Source organism: Talpa occidentalis, unplaced genomic scaffold (assembly GCF_014898055.3).
Source record: "Talpa occidentalis isolate TD23 unplaced genomic scaffold, MPIMG_talOcc4v2.1 talOcc4.16, whole genome shotgun sequence".
NCBI lineage: Eukaryota > Metazoa > Chordata > Mammalia > Eulipotyphla > Talpidae > Talpa > Talpa occidentalis.
This window is the reverse complement of record NW_023601653.1, coordinates 77,613,259-77,628,812: the sequence shown is the minus strand read 5'-3', so window position 1 is coordinate 77,628,812 and position 15,554 is coordinate 77,613,259. Positions and strand designations below refer to the sequence as shown.

At 44.4% G+C, this 15,554-nt stretch overlaps 1 protein-coding gene across 19 annotated transcripts in view; it reads left to right on the top strand.

The window, feature by feature from the left end:
* Nucleotides 1–15,554, top strand: part of SLC11A2 (solute carrier family 11 member 2) — a 65,968-nt gene that overhangs the window by 17,485 nt on the left and 32,929 nt on the right. For 6 of the 19 annotated variants that reach the window (XR_008552303.1, XR_008552300.1, XR_008552304.1 and 3 more), the window contains exon 1: nucleotides 4,667–4,722. The exons of 3 other annotated variants lie outside the window; for them this stretch is intronic. Coding sequence is in view for 1 of the 16 variants with exons in the window: in XM_037514736.2 (XP_037370633.1) it covers nucleotides 4,674–4,722 (49 nt within the window). In the remaining 15 variants the exon portion in view is untranslated. Of the gene's footprint in view, nucleotides 1–4,666; nucleotides 4,723–6,102; nucleotides 6,184–6,469; nucleotides 6,493–6,565; nucleotides 6,669–6,712; nucleotides 6,840–7,736; nucleotides 8,180–12,735; nucleotides 12,831–15,554 lie in introns of those variants that run through there. 10 more of the 19 variants (XM_054696614.1, XM_054696615.1, XM_054696618.1 and 7 more) reach the window with 10 other exon arrangements.

Below are 15,554 nucleotides of genomic sequence, written 5' to 3'. Positions count from 1 at the left end.
AGGAAATATCAGTGTTGAATTTCTAGCTTGGCATTGAAGGAGAAGGTCCAAGAGGCAGCTGTAGCTCTGGGGAAGAGGCTATAGAGAGTGACCTTGGGAATCATCATGAAGAAGGTGAGATGGTGCCATGGAGGGAGGCTGCCAGTCCTGAAGTCCTCCCTGAGGGCCAGCAGTGAATGGGACAAAGTCCTGGATCTTGGGGAGGAGAATACAAACACCAAAAGGAATTCTCCCCACGTTCCCCCCTCTACCTCCACCCCAGGTCTTAATTCTGCAAACATTTCTACACTTTTGTTTTTCTGTATTCTATATATGAGTAGAATCATCCCATATTTGTCTTTCTCTCTCTGTGGCTTATTTCACTTATCATAATTCCCAGTCTCATCCATGTTGTAACAAATGGCAGGAATTCATTTTTTCTAAATAGTTGAATAGTATTCCATTGTGTAAATTAATCATGTCATCTTAATCCAGTCATCTGTTGTTGGGCAATTAGGTTGTTGCCATAACTTGGCTGCTGTAAATAGTTCTGCAAATGAACATAGGAATTCATATATGCCTTCAAATTGGTATTTTTGCAGTCTTTGAATAAACCCCAGGGAGTGGAATTACTGCATCAAATGGTAGGTCGGTTTTTAATATTTTGAGAAACCTCCATACTATTTTCCGTAGGATGGGCCAGTCTGCGCTCCCATCAACAGTGTGTCAAGGTTCGTTTTTCTCCACACCCTCGCCTACATTTGTTATTTTTTGTTTTGCTTTGTTTAATATGGGTCATTCTTACTACAGGTGTTATTTTATTGTGGTTTTGATTTGCATTTCCTGATGATAAATGGTGATGAACATTTTTTCCACGTGCCTATAGGTCATCTGTATGTCTTCACTTCTCCAGTGCCTAGCTCCTAGTGCCTAGCTCCAGTGCCTAGCTCCTCTGCCCATTTGTTGATCTGGTCCTTTCTTCTCTTTGTCCTGAGTTGTTGGAGTTCTTTGTAGATCTTTCATATTAGCCCCTTGTCAGATGTCTGATGTGCAAGTGTTTTCTCCCATTCAGTAGGGATTCTTTTGTTTTATTGACTGTATTTTTCACACTACAGAAGCTTTTTAGTTTGGCGTAGTGTCATTAGTTTATTTTTCCTTTTATTTTCCTTGCCTTTGGAGCCAAGTCCCCAAAGACATACTTGAAGCCAACGTTGTGGAGGAAAACACAAATATTTAATGATTTACCTTCAGTTTCCCAACTGGCTAGGCCTGGAATACAGGTCCATTTTACCCTTAAGAGGTTGTTCTTTTCATTATTGCAATCTGTTCTGTGAATATGCTGATGCTGAATGAGTCTCCCTAGTATTATTACTTTGACATTGCGGAGAGATTGTATGGAATTGGAAGAATTGAGGATTGAACCCAAGGAATGCTTACAGTTAAAGACTAGGTGGAAGAAAAGTAGAAAATGAGAGAGAGCGAGAGACAGAGAGAGAGAGAGATATCCCAATAGAAGTACCCAGATAGCACAGTGTGGTGGAAGAGTTGTGAACGGAGTGGTATAACATATCCAAACATGGAAAATGTTAGAGGTAGTGAGCTCTGACTGTAGATGGCCAATGACGATGACATATAGCCACAAGAAAGTAATTTCCAGTATGGATCACAAAAGGTGGAAAAATAAATCAGTTTTAAAGAACTAGAGTAAGTGCAGATCACTTTTGCAAAAAGCTTGAGGTCACAGGAAGAAATCAAAAGGGAAGTCTCCCTCAGACAGAGGCAGTAGATTTATGAGGAAGTGATCTTAGGATCAACACTAGGGAAGGGAGCAGCTCTGCACAGAAGTCAAGCTGTGATGCAGGATAAAGGCTCAGCCAACCTTCAGTGCATCCCACTAGGGTGAGAGTTATTGAATATGGGCTGCTGAGAAAGGGGCAAAGCATGACAACTGAGGGCCAATGACAATGCCATTCCAAGAAGCTGGGGTCATTTATTCACTTTCTGCCTGTGCCCTTACCACAGGAATAGTTCTTCATTCTGGCAGAATCAGGGAGGAATATTTTTAGGATAAAACTTGACTTTGGAAATAGATACATAAACAGACATGTTCTCATTATTATTGTTCATTGCTTGACAGCCAAAACTTATTTTATTTTTTTATTATTTTTTAAAGATTTATTTATTTATGCAAGCACTGGGTACAGTCAGATTCGCGGGAGGGTGAGAGAATTCACCAGAGCCAGAGCGGGGAGCAGAGCAGGCAGAAGGACCAAAGTACACTGCCGAGGGGAGCAGCAGGCAGCAGGAGAGGTCTGCGCACCATGTGGGACCCTCCTCCGGTGGCCGGGGAGCAGCCAGGGGTTCAAACCGGCGCTGCAGAGGCTGCGGGCAGCTTCGCAACCCAGCGCTCAACCGCTGCGCCACCGGGAGGCCCCCAAAACTTATTTTAAAAGGGATAAGACATTTATGGAATACCTATATATGTGCTAGCATCAAAATGTCCCCTTTTGAGGACCTCTAAATTTAGCAAAAGAAGGAGGCAAAAAATCAATAACCCTGTAAGGGAGAGAAACATTAGGTTCTGTCAGGGAGCAAAACAGTCTGCTCCTAAAATTTGTCACTTTGATTTGTGGGTTGTTATGAGCTGAAGGAAATTAGGACCCAGCAGATTCAGGAAGACTTTTCTTTACCTCTGTCTTAATTGCTTAAAATAATTTAGATAGAGTATATTCAAGGAAAAAAGGTGTCACCACAGTTAAAAAAGTGAAAACCTAAAAGTGAAAGACTAGGGGGAGTGAGTTAGTTCTTTTCTCAAATGCTTTTCTTGCCTTTCTGTAAAATTTCTTCCTTCTTTTCTTGAAGTCCCAGACCTCTACCACTTCTCTCTAGAACAGGTTAATGTTGTGTTCTGGTGACCTTTAAGGTAGGTTAGGTATATTAAATACACTTTTTACTTACAGTATTTTCAACTTAAAATGGTTTTAATGGGACTGAATCCCATCATAAGTTGAGGATGATCTGTCCAAGATGGAGGTGGTCTGATATGGCAGTTGAGTGCTGATTCCTTGGTCTAACAGATTGTTGCATGGTTGACTCTGCCACGAATGAGCTGTGTATTCCTAGGCAAATTACTTAACCTAGAACTCAGGTTCCTAAGTTGCAAAATGGAGATGGTAAAAGTTCCTCTCTCAAAATTAGTGAGGCTTAATTCAAGTTTGGGAGAGGTTAAATACGGTGTTTGATATATAATAAGAATTTAGTTAACATTGTCGGTTTCTGTAGGTGAGAATTCAGGATGTAGAAGGCAAGAGTGGAGCATGTACGTTGGGAGGAAGCACTGCATCAAGGAAGCAAGGGGCTAGGGGTAGAGTCTCGTAAAATTCATTCCTATTTTGGAATGCCTACTTATCTGGGATGTTTTTCTCCTGTAATTTATGGATGATTTTACTCATACTTACATTTTCTTGTGAGTGGGGGACAAATTGGTGCCCAACCCAATGTCAAGGTAGCTTTGCCTTAGGAAAATCATGTGAGATAGAACAAAGACAAGAAGACAGAGCCAGTAAAATGATAGGACTTTTGGTGGTCACTTTTGAGGATGCATTAGAATAAAGAAATTGTCATCTGGGGTCTAGAGTAGAAGATCCAATAGTTCCTCCCTTATTCTATGGCTGTTTCTCATAGGAACCAAGCCACTTGCTGGAAGCCTGCCTTGACTGATATGAATTGATTACTCTTATTTTCTTTTCCATTCTTAAGATATTTATTTCTATCACACCTATTTGCACACATGATTATGGTGCTAGGAGATTTTCTTTAAAACTATCAGAATACTTACTGAAAGCAGCTACTTCTTCCCTCCTGTATCCCACCCAGTTCTCACCCCACCCTAACACCTCTCCTTTCCAGCTGTGCTTCCAGCTGGTCCAGTAAGATTTTATGCCAGAAGCAATTTCCCCATTCTTTCAGTTCCTCTCCTCCCAGATTGAGAAATTCTGGGCTTGCCCTGGGTTTATTTTTTTTGCAGCCTCATTTTTTCCTTATCTTTCCATCAGGCACTGAAACCTGGCCTTTCTGGCTTCATCCACTGTGGGTCACTGATTGTCCCAATGCCAGCGGATCCTTCAGATCTTAAGAAAGAGACCAGGCAGCATTTTCACCCAGACTCAGACTCCTCCTAATTGCACCAGTGCTGCACGTACCTATGGGGAAAATAGTTGTGGACTGTCGGGCTTGAGGTTAATTGGTTTCAGCTCACGTCTCAGAGGAGCAGAGTCCTAATGCAATACACCCCTGTTACAGGTGCCCTAACCAGCTTCATTCCAAGGGGCTGGCCCGCTGAAGGAAAGTAATTTCTTTCACTCCACCCCTTTCCTCCCGGGTTACTCAAAGGCCTGCCTCCTGCGCCGGCCAAGTGGAACAGATATGAAACCTTAGAAGAAAAGTTTTTAAGCTCAGTTAACTGTTCATTAATATACAGGAGTGGCAGGTCTAATGCGTCCCTTTTCATGTTGGGTCAAAGATGAAATCTGATTATGCTTCGAAGGGTGTGGTGTGTTTCTTGAAAATCCGCGGGTCCCACGTCTGCTATCGCCCAGAGAAGCCCCGGGTGCGCTTATCTGACCAAGGGAGGCGCGCTTGCGGCTTATAAAGCAGCCGGAGCCCTCACCGGGAAAGTCAAACCCATCTGCACAATGAAGCAGAAGCAGCCTAAGACCGAGGCAGCTCCGCACTGTGAGCTGAGTAAGTAGCCAGTGAGGCGCGACCGCCCAGGAAAGCTGCCCCGCCGAGCAGCCCCGTACGGGCGCCAAGAACGTCTCTCCCCGCTTTATTCTGTTGCAGCACAAGTTGCCCAAGCGAAGCTTCTGGCCTGGAGGAACTTCATGAAGCCCCTCGGAAGCTCCCCAGATGTGTTGCAGCGTCTCAGAACTAACTTGTTCATTTTCTTTTCTCTCCAGAAGAAATTCCTTATGGAAACCTGCCAGTACAGATCACTAGTTCACCCAGTTTGGGGGAGGGGGGCGGGGAAGTCCTGCGTGTTTTTACTTTACTGTCAACTGGGGATATCTCTTTGTGCGCTTCACTCTATTTTCCCTCCCTTCTTGTACTTTTTTTTTTTTTTAAAGATTTATTTGTTTATACAAGGACTGGGGTACAGGTCAGAGGTGCGGGGGTGAGAGGATTCACCAGAGACAGAGCAGGGAACAGAACAGGCAGACGATAGAAATCCACTGCTGAGGGGAGCAGCGGGCGAGACAGGAGAGGTCTGCTGCGCCCTGTGGGTTGCTCCCTGGCCGGCCGGGGATCGAACCCGTGCTGCAGAAGCTGCGGATAGCTTCGTAGTGCGGTGCTTAACCCCTTGTGCCACCAGGGAGGCCCCTTCTTGTACTTTTTAGAAACCGATTAATAAAATTTCCCCCCAGCAGTTTTTACACCAAGAAAGAAGGTGGAGGGGGTTATGCCTGTTCCCTCTAGGTCAGCGGCTTGCTCAGGCCAGCCTGGTTATCTTTGCTGTCGGCGCAGAGGCTGCAGGATCGCCTCGGAGCTCTGTAGACGATGAGGGCGGGTCGTCAGATCTCTTATTTTCTCCCCTCTGAGGCACCGCCGGCCTGGGGCCTCTGCGGGCGGAGGCTGGGGCCGGGGGCACGGAGGGTCGGTGGAGACCGAGGCGCGGGCGAGAGAAGCGGCTGCAGGGAGGGCGCAGGGACCCCCCGCGGCCGAGGCTCGGGGGGAGGCATCTGGGGAGGCCCGGCCGGCCGCCTGGCTGCCCGCGGCTCCTCCCGGCGGGTGCCCCCGGCGGGGCGGGGGGCCGGCTGCACTTTCTAGGACGGAGCTGGGCCGCGCGGAGCCCCGTCTCCACGAGGCCGCGGCTACTGCCAGCGCCTCGCGCGCCGCCGCGGCTCCGCACGGCGGGAGGCGCCCCTGCCCAGCGGCCGCCCGAAGGCGCGAGGGGCCCACGCGCGGGCTCGGGCCGCGCTCCCCGCCCGGCCGGCCCCGCCCCTGCGCGGCCCTGGGGGGCGGGGCCGGGCCTCGCGCTCGGCAGGTCTCGCGCCGCCGGCCCGTCCCGGGATCCAGCCAATAGGAACGTGCGGCCCCGCGTCCGCCCGCCAATCGCGGGGCGCGTGGGGCTGGCTGCCGGCGTCGGCTCCTGGGACATGGAGACGCCGGCGCGGGGACGACCCGTCAGGCGGTGGAGCCGGTGAGGTGAGCGGCGCGCGGGGTCAGGGGTCACGCGGCCTCGCTCGCCCCCGGCTGGCGGGGGCCGCCCGGGGGGCCGGTGCCTGGGCCGGGCCGGGCGCCCCGGGCCCCCGAGGGCAGGAAGGCCCCGAGGCGCCGGGCGCGCGGGCCAGCTGGAGCCGCGTTACTCGACGGGCCGCCGCGGGGAAGGCGCCGGGTGTGAGGGGCGGTCGCCTGAGACCCCGGGGGCCTCGGCCCGTCCCCGCCCGCCTGGAGAAATGGCCGAGCCCCGGGCCGCCCCTGCCGCCGCGCCTGGACCCGTGACCCGAGAGCAGGGTGCGCTCGCCGCCCGCCGCCGTGGCAGCGCGGCCCGGCCGGGGCGAGGTTCCGCGGGCCCCTTCTTATCTGAGGCTCCCGGGGCCGCTCCGCGCCCTGGGCCTCCCGCAACAACAGAGGAAAAAAAAAAAATTTTTTTTTTTTCTGTGCAGCTTCACTTCAACAACAAATTTTTGGTGCGGCCATAAGGCTTTTTATTAGTCCCTCCCCCACCGTCTCTCTATCTCCTTTCCCTCCTCTCGCGCTTGACCTCGGCGCCCTCGCGGTGTGTGATGCCACCGGTTAAAAAAATTCAGTTTAGTGTGGCCGATGTCAAGGGGGCGCCTCGAGTGCAGGCCGCTCAGTAGGTGTGTGGATTTTAGGGCTGTTTGTGTAGCTCCCAGGGCCCAGGAGAAGGGCAGGTTTTTTTTGGGGGGGGGGCATTATTGCACCTGGTGGGTAGGTGGGGTGTCTGCGCTGCAAGTGTTCGGTTACCTGGGTCCCTGCTTTGCAAGCTGTCCCTTACGTTTACTTTTTTTAATTTCCGGCTTTGGATTCCTTCTTCCCTTTTGTTTTTCCCAACAAAATGCATTATGTGCATAATGTATTATGACTGTTTCAAAGCGCAGCCTTAGGGGAGAAGTTGATGACCCTGAGCTGAGTTTTCTGTGTCTAAAATGAAGATTTTACCTACCGTCCACTGCGTTCAGAGGAGTATTACGAAGTTAAAAGAGTTTGACGTCTCTGAAAGTAGAGAACAAAAGCTAGATTTACGTGGGCCACAGGCAAGGGATGATGGGTTTCCGGGAGCTTTTGCTGGTCATAATTTTAGTGAATTGGGTGAAAACAGGGGAGTGTATGTTTACCTTGACGTGTGCGGAATCTCAAGCCAAATGCTTAGTTGGCTGTGTCAGCTGTTGAACACGTTGCTTAGCTTCTCTGCTCTGTTAGTTCCACGTACTAAGAGAGGGGCTTAATAAAAATAGGGGTTGGGGAGTATTAAATGAGTTAATACACACAGTCTTAACAACAGCTCTTGGCATGCAGGAGTTTTTGTTGTTATGCTAGTGCCTTCATTTGCCTTCTGTTCACTTAAAGAGTCCATGCTAAAGAATTCTCACCTAATTAACATTTACTCAGAATCCTATCAGCCTGTTACAGTGAACCCTTAGGCCAGTATTTTCCCTCCAGGTCATTAACTTTGAGGATGTGTTATAATTACAAGTGACTACATGCTTCGGCTTTGTGGTATTTTTTTTTTTTTTTTTTTTTTGGAGCGGAGAGTCATTAAATAAGGTTGGAAACTCACTGTAGTAGGTCTGTCTGAGGTAACTATGTTGGTAAATGAAACCTGAGAACTTTTTAGACTGGTTAGTTTTTCACTGGATAATATTTCATTTACAGTCTTGGCCTATGCAGAGTTTATTTTGAATCCAGTACCAGGAAGGGCATGATTGCAGCAGACTTGGTTTGTCATGTTTCCCGAATAACTGTGTGACTCTGGACGGGAATTTCTGGGCAGCCTGGCAGCGCTTCTTGTTAGTGAATGGGTAAGGCTGGTAGAAATCTCATGTTACTCTACTGATAGAAATGAGCAGTAGTCCTTTGTTTTACTCTGCAGAGCTGCTAAGCATCTTTGGTTCCCTTTGGACTCCATGAAGCCAAGGTTGGAAACTTGTATCCACAAAGTAGCACCTTTTCTGCTTGGGTGAGTGCTATGGAATCAAAGAGGTCTTTGCTCCCTCCCTTCTCTCACACCTGTAAATGACTGCTGACAGACTAAGGCTCTTTCTGGGAGGGTAAATGTCCCTCTCAAGTTCTGTTCGTACTGTCTGCAAGAATCTAAGGGAAGATTGTTTTGTCTTCCAGTCTCCCAAGTAAGCTGCTGTGTAGCCAACATTATAAAAAATAATCACAAAATGCGAAAACTTGAATTTACAAAAGGAACATTGCTTACTGTGTTAGTGTCTTTTTGAAACCTACTTGTGCTTGGACAAGGAGAGTGACATCTTTCAGGAGTTGAGTGTGTGAGGTGGTTGTCATATTTGTCATAGCATGTCATGTTGTCATGTTTATCATCTGCTTTTTGAATAGCCTTTGAATATACAAAACATAAGGAATTAGAATGTGTGGAACCTTGTCTCACTCATCAAATGCCGTTTATTCTTCTGATCATTTAACAAACATAAACTGAACAATTAGCATTTTTTGGCCCCTGCAAACACAAAGAAGAGTCCTCCAAGTATCATTAGGAATATCGTGGGTAAAATAAAGCAACATATACGTATTATGAATTATATATTAATAAAATAATAATGGAACATAAAATAGCAAGAAATGATAAAACTGTATTTACTGTCTAATTCCTTTTCTACTTTTAATTTAAAGTCAGAATAACTTATTTTTTAGTTTAATCACCAGTTTCCAGCAAAAACATAAAGAGGCCTAACTTAACTAGTCCTTAGTCTCTATGCTAATTGCTAGTAGGTCGTTCCAGTTATTTTTGTTTGCTTTTGTCCCATTTATCACCAATTTTCAAGTGTCTGCTAAAATTCTTAGGTAATGAAAGGAGAAGGCTGCAAGTTAATTATTTAAAAAATTTGACAGGTCCCTGAGAGCAGAAGGAAGTATGTATGAGGCCGGAGAAGCTTATGGCTTTTGTACCCTAGCTCTCTATTTTTTTTCTTTGCTTTAAGGAAAGAAACTCTGAGAGAAATAGGTACTTTAAATTGTTAAGGCCAGGTGTCATCCCAGGACCAATATCTGTCACTGGAATAAGTGAATTTAATGTATCCTAATGGTAATCATTGTTTACATTTGCCATACATTTGCTTAAGAAAGTATGAGGGCAAAACATTGTTTCTGAGGCAAGCAATGACTTTCTTATTTCTGCAGAAAAGTATTTTTGAAGTTGTTTGCAGAGCTTGGAGTCGTGTTCCATGATAGATGGGATAGGCCAGGGTGCCGGTTTGGCCCCTGAATGGGAAACAGACTGCTGTCAACTTCTCTTTTGAAGGAAATTAGAGGAAGCTCACACTGAGTTGGGAGGAACAAAGACGAAGCAAGCTACCATTACTGCAAATAAGACTTTTGTGACCCTGACTTGTGAGTAATCAAGACAGTTGGATTCTGGTTAAGCTTAGAGTGCTGAGCAGAGGAAGTGAAGAGTTCTTTTCAGCAGGTAGCAGCCCTTTCTAATACTGAAGTTTCTTGTTGATGAGTGGTATTTTTGTCTAAAAGATCAGTTCTTCTGGGCAGTCTGACCATGTTTCTGTCAAGTGTTATCATTTTCGACACCCAAGCAGCCAGCTTCTTTATCAACTATACTCTCCTCTTCTTGCAGCTAACATTTTCCCTTTTTTATCTTTAGATGGTCTCAATGTCAGGGTTGTTTTTTTTTTTTTTTAACTATTAAATAAATTCTCAAAAGTCCAGCTCTGGTGAGAAGCAGCAAACAGTTGACACTGAGTTGAAATTGGTTCTCTGGTAGATTAAGCAGAGTGTCTCCAATTTTGAGATTATTGTTACATGCAAAGGTAGTAAAGCAAATAAAGGTCTATGTTGGTGCTTTAGTGGCCACTGTGCCAGAGAAAGAGAGGCAGGCAGGCAGGCAGGCTGGCTGGCACCCCCAGACGCCCTGGTGTGTATTAAGCACATCGTACAATAGCAGCACTGTTTGTACTTCATGAACTGGGCATGTTTGTGTTCCTTTTGCTTGAAGGCATTCTAGTATCCAGTTAGGTAGCGAGGATTAGAGTTTTGGGATCTCTTTAAAAATTTTTTTTTTTTTTTAAATTTTGGAGACTTCAGTAGATTTTTTTTTTTTTGTTTAAGATTTATTTATTTATTTATACAAGCACTGGGTACAGTCAGAAGCGCCGGGAAGGTGAGAGAATTCACCAGCGCCAGAGCAGGAAGCAGAGCAGGCAGAGGACCAAAGTACACTGCTGGGGGGAGCGGCGGGTGGCAGGAGAGGTCTGCGCGCCATGTGGGACCCTCCTCTGGTGGCGGTGGCGGGGAGCAGCCGCGGATCGCTCAACCACTGCGCCACCAGGGAGGCCCTCTTTAAAAATTTTAATTTTGTTATTGAAGTAGCAGAATTATAACATAAGTAAGTTTCAGGTGTGTGTCATTAAACGTCAACATGACTACTTTAAGTTCACCACTAAACGTACATTCTACCTTTCGGAAGTAGATGTAATCAGTCTTCAATCTGCCTTTTTTACTGTGTTATGTCAAATTTATTTCCACAAGGGAAAAATAGTATACATTTATCCAAATTAATTTAAAAATTAATTCCAAACTCCACATCGTCAAGAATAATACAGAAATTCACATGGATTCTCAAAGTTCTTTCTCTCCCCTCACTCCCAATAGGGGAAGATTGAGTTTTAGAACTAATTAGACGGATATCCTCTATGGAAAGACACTGAAAATGGTGTTTCTTCACTGACTTGGAAAGGAAAAACAGAGGAAGTAATAATCTTTCATTTTTTAAAAAGTGGTTAGTCATTTTCCTTATTAAAACACACAGGGTTCTAACATCAATTCCAAAGAGCACCTGCACCCCTATGTTTATAGCAGCACTGTTTACAATAGCTAAGCTTTGGAAACAACCCAAATGCCCAAAAATAGATGACTGGATCAAGAAGATGTGGTACATATACACCAGGGAATATTACTCAGCATTCAAAAAAGATAAACACATGCAATTTGCAGCAACATGGATGGAGCTGGAAGGGATCATGCTCAGCGAAACAAGCTAGAAAGAAAAAGAAAAATACCAGGTGGTCTCCTCATAGCAGGAATCTAGAAAACTTAAATAAGGGACCAGGAAAATGAATAACTATAAGAAAGAAAATATCAAAATCGACAAACAACTATGAACCAGAGACATTCTATGGCGGGGGGGGGGGGGGGAAAGGAGGGCTTGGGGTCAAAATAAGGGGGTTGCAATTGTATGGGGAATATAAAAATAAAATTTAAATTAAAACACACACACACACACAAGGTTCTATAAGCAGTTAGCTCTGTTTAAACCACTTGAATATTTTAGAGAATTTTGTTGATTCCCAAACTTCCAAGGGCAGGAGCTCACTTTCACAAACATCTTATACAACATAGACTTTGCATTAATAGTAATGGTCTTAGGAATATCCAGTACTTTAGCCTGAAAGTAGACCTTTAGGGAAAAGGAAATTTTAAGCTAATCTGGAAACCTTTAGGTTTTCTTCAAAACAAATAGAATTTTTAAATCCCAACTCCTTGTTACACTCTAGTTACTTGGATGTTGTTTTTTCAAGCCTTCATCTGTGTAGCTAAGTTCTTTCTCTCCCCTCTCTCCCAATGGGGCGTCACCAGCACTTTGTCACCAGCATTTCACTGGCATCAAACATAGAGGGTCAATAGGGAAAAGAAATGACTTTGCTAGTCAAGTTTAAATGTTTCCTTTTCACATTTATTTTATCAGTGGCTTCCTTGCAAATGCTCTTCTGGTTGCCCCTATGAAAGTTCTCTTACATAATGCTGTCTTTGACTTCACTGAGATGGGGCTGGGGAAGGGGAGGAGATGGGGAGGCAAGAATTAAAGGACTGTTGAAAAAACATTCCTCTCAACCTTCTGATTAATTTTAGGGAGAACTTTGCAACGTCGAACACATCTGTAAAAATCAGTGAAATGGTTGTTTTGAATGCCTTTGCTCTCTACAGGGGGAATTTAATAAAAAAAATTTATCTCAAACCCTTTTTTTAACCCTAGGGGGACAATGTTTCAACTTGTATGTGTTGTAAAATGCAGTATTTCAGACTTTCTTGGGGGAATTTTTTTTTATAAGTTTGGATTAGCCTAGTTGTTCTTCCAGAGTTCTTAATAAATGTTAAGAGAATAACATGATTATTGTTAATTAGATGTTCAGAATTTATTATAGCTGCTATGTATTTGGGGAGATACTTAAACTTACAGAAGGGTTGTAAAATAGTATCAAGGAATGTCAAGGAATAAATCATTTCAAAATAACATAAAGAAGACTGATCATGGCAAGAAGCAGGTGCTTTGGAGAAGAGCGCCATTTAACCCAATTAGGAAGTCAGGAAAACACTTCTCTGAGGGGATCTTATTTGATTCTTTGCATTCAGGTGGAGCTCGCAAATCGTAGCTTCAGAGCTTGGCTATCTGGGCACTAAGACAAAATAGTATTAAGTTAAGCTTCAGGCAGTAAGTGCCTGCCAACTGGACAGCTGCAGATCTCTGATTATTCATTACAGAAACTATGGAGAGAGTTCAACTGAACATCCCTGAAGTATTGGCTGAGAAACTGAGAGAATCCATATCACCTTTATGTAAAAAATAAGTTATACAGGTACATGGTAATTTTTTTTGTTTAAGTGCAAACAGTATACCGTGTATATTCTGTGAGAAGTTTTCCTTTCACCTGACCTCATTTGTGCTCCTGCCACTCTTAGGGACGTTACCAGTTTTGGGGGTGTTCTTTGGGAGATAGTCTGTATAGGTGTGTATTTTTTTTTCTTGCTACATATATGGTAACATACTGTATTTGACAACATATCTTTGAGAATCTCCTACAAATACATGAAGATCTGCATTATTTATAATAACTGCATGGTGTTCCATCCTATGAATAAACTATTTAACCAGTACCATGCCCCTATTAATGCTTAGGTTGTTTCTAGCCTTTTGATATTACAAATGATGCTGTGAGAAATATCCTTGCACATACCTGTATGTGGGTTTCTTTAGGATGTATCCTAAGAAGTGAAATAGCTGGGTAAAGGATAGGTAGACTTTTTAAATTTTGTATAGAAAAGGTAACTTTATTAGTATTTTTTTATTGTATAACAGTCTTGCTACTTTTGAAAAGAAATGGGATAATATACCCATATTACATTTAATCATAAGTACCACTTTTTCTGTTGTTGATTGCTTTTTGATTGGAGACTTACTGGATTTAAGAGAAGGTGATACTTGGTGACTGGTGGTGAGCTAGAATAACAAAGCAATATTAATCTTAATTACCACAGTATTACTATGTTGATTTGGTTGCTTTTATCTCAACTTGATATTTTCTATAATGTAATTAAATGATTGAAAAGACCTGGTGGTACTTTACTGGAGAGCAAAACTGTTTTAATATTAACTGCTCCTGTAAGGGGGTGGTCCCCAGGAAAAGGGGAGGTTCCAGGTTCCCTGCTCCACCCAAGGGAGGGTGGAGCTGTGTGGGAGTGGGGAGAAGAAGCTGGAGAGGAGACTGGAGAAGGAAGGAAGCAGGATGCAGAGCTAGGAGACCTGGAGGAGGCACTAGCAGCAGAGAGACATGTGAAGAAGCTGCTCTTGCTTCTTGTCCTGGACTGGTTAAAATAGATGTGGGTGAGAGACCCGTGGGGACGTTAGCAATGGCAGCTTTTATCTTGATTTTGATTTTGCTCTTTTCCTCCCAGACTTGTCTGTTTCTGACCTTTTCATTGGGTCCCTGCTGGAAGGTGCTTTAGACCTGTGGCAGGCTTCTGAGCCTTGCTTTGGGCCAATCCTGTTTGGGTGGACTTTTACCCACAAGGGGATGGTAACTTTGAGTGCAAGATTTGGAAACTATTCATTGTCTTGTCTGTATTGCACAGTAATTGTATTAAAGTTCCTTGCCATTAAACGTCTTACATGTTTTGTCTTGATGCGGTGGATGGCAGAACCTATTTAGAGCAGGCAGGTTTGGGGGTTCTGGAGTGACCCTCTCCCTGCCTTGTAACAGATTTGGTGACCCAGATGGGGCAGAACCATCTGTGGTTAGCCCTGTGGGGAAATGTGACTTCCCCATGTCACTGGCTACCATAAGCACAAATGTGATTTTGTTTCTCTAATGTGTTTCAGATATGTATAAATTTGCTGTTAAAAAAACAAACAAACTGGTTTGGGCTTTGTGAAAATGCTGTGTGTGTCTGTGTATAGCCACGTGCTCAGAGGTTTGATTTTGTGAAATTGTTCTGTGTAGCAGTTTTACTCCAAAGATGGTAGTTCATGGGACTGTGTGGCCAGATCAAAGATGGCGCCCTTTTCCCTGCCTTGTAACACTTTCATATGTCTTTATAAGTTTTCATGGAGACTTAATTACTGTGCTACAAAATAAGCACAACTGATAAATGTTATCTTGTCTTTCCTCTTCTGAACTTGGAACCAACTGAGATTCCTTCATTGTGTGATGGGAAGTTTTTCAAAAGTCAGCCTTATTGGTGGGGCGCTCACTGGTGAATATGCCAGAGATCTGTGACCAAATGGGTTTGCTAATATCTCTTCTTCTCCATAGTTAAACTTAATCCAACAGGATGCTGGACATCTAGGACATACCCCACTTCTACCCTCATCCCAACCTCCCCAAGGCCGCTTATTACAGGACTGAGAAAGTGCTGGCATTCGGCAGATCTTGTCTAAGCCTTCTCGTGCCTCAGCTCTTCTTCAGAGCCCAGGAGAAGCTAGGCCATGATCAGTAGTTTCATTCCCAGTTGTTGAAAGGTTAGGAATGGGGCCTGAAACATAGCTGAAGTCTCTGTGCAGGAAAATTTGAGACTGGGAAATAGTGGCCCTTCACTACCAGTACACTGGTGAAGTGATTGTCCCTTCTGTCCAAAAAACTGAAGGATGAATAAGCTTAAATTGTTAGTTAAACCTGTTAAAAATGAAACATAATTCAGCCCAGTAAATTGAAAAGATTTGACTTTATTACACAATCATGAATGGGGCAACATTCTACCTAGCAACTAGCATGGAGCAGAAGACTGTACAAAATGGCTTTTATAGACAAAGAGCAGGGGTAAGGGGCTGCTGTCATAAGGAAAAGAATGAATTGTTTCAGTTCGGATCACCTTCCTTGGGGAACTGCAGCATCTGTGAGGCAGATTGCTCTACTCATCTGGAAAGGGAGATTCCAGACTGGCCAAGAGGGGTTGAGGTACTAAGTGTCAGCACAGGTGACACCATTTTGGACCTGTTGTTACTTTTTTGAACAGATCAAAGAGAGGAATAGTCATTAAAAAATGGTAAAAGCAATAGGGGAGAATCAGTCTGGTTTTATATATTT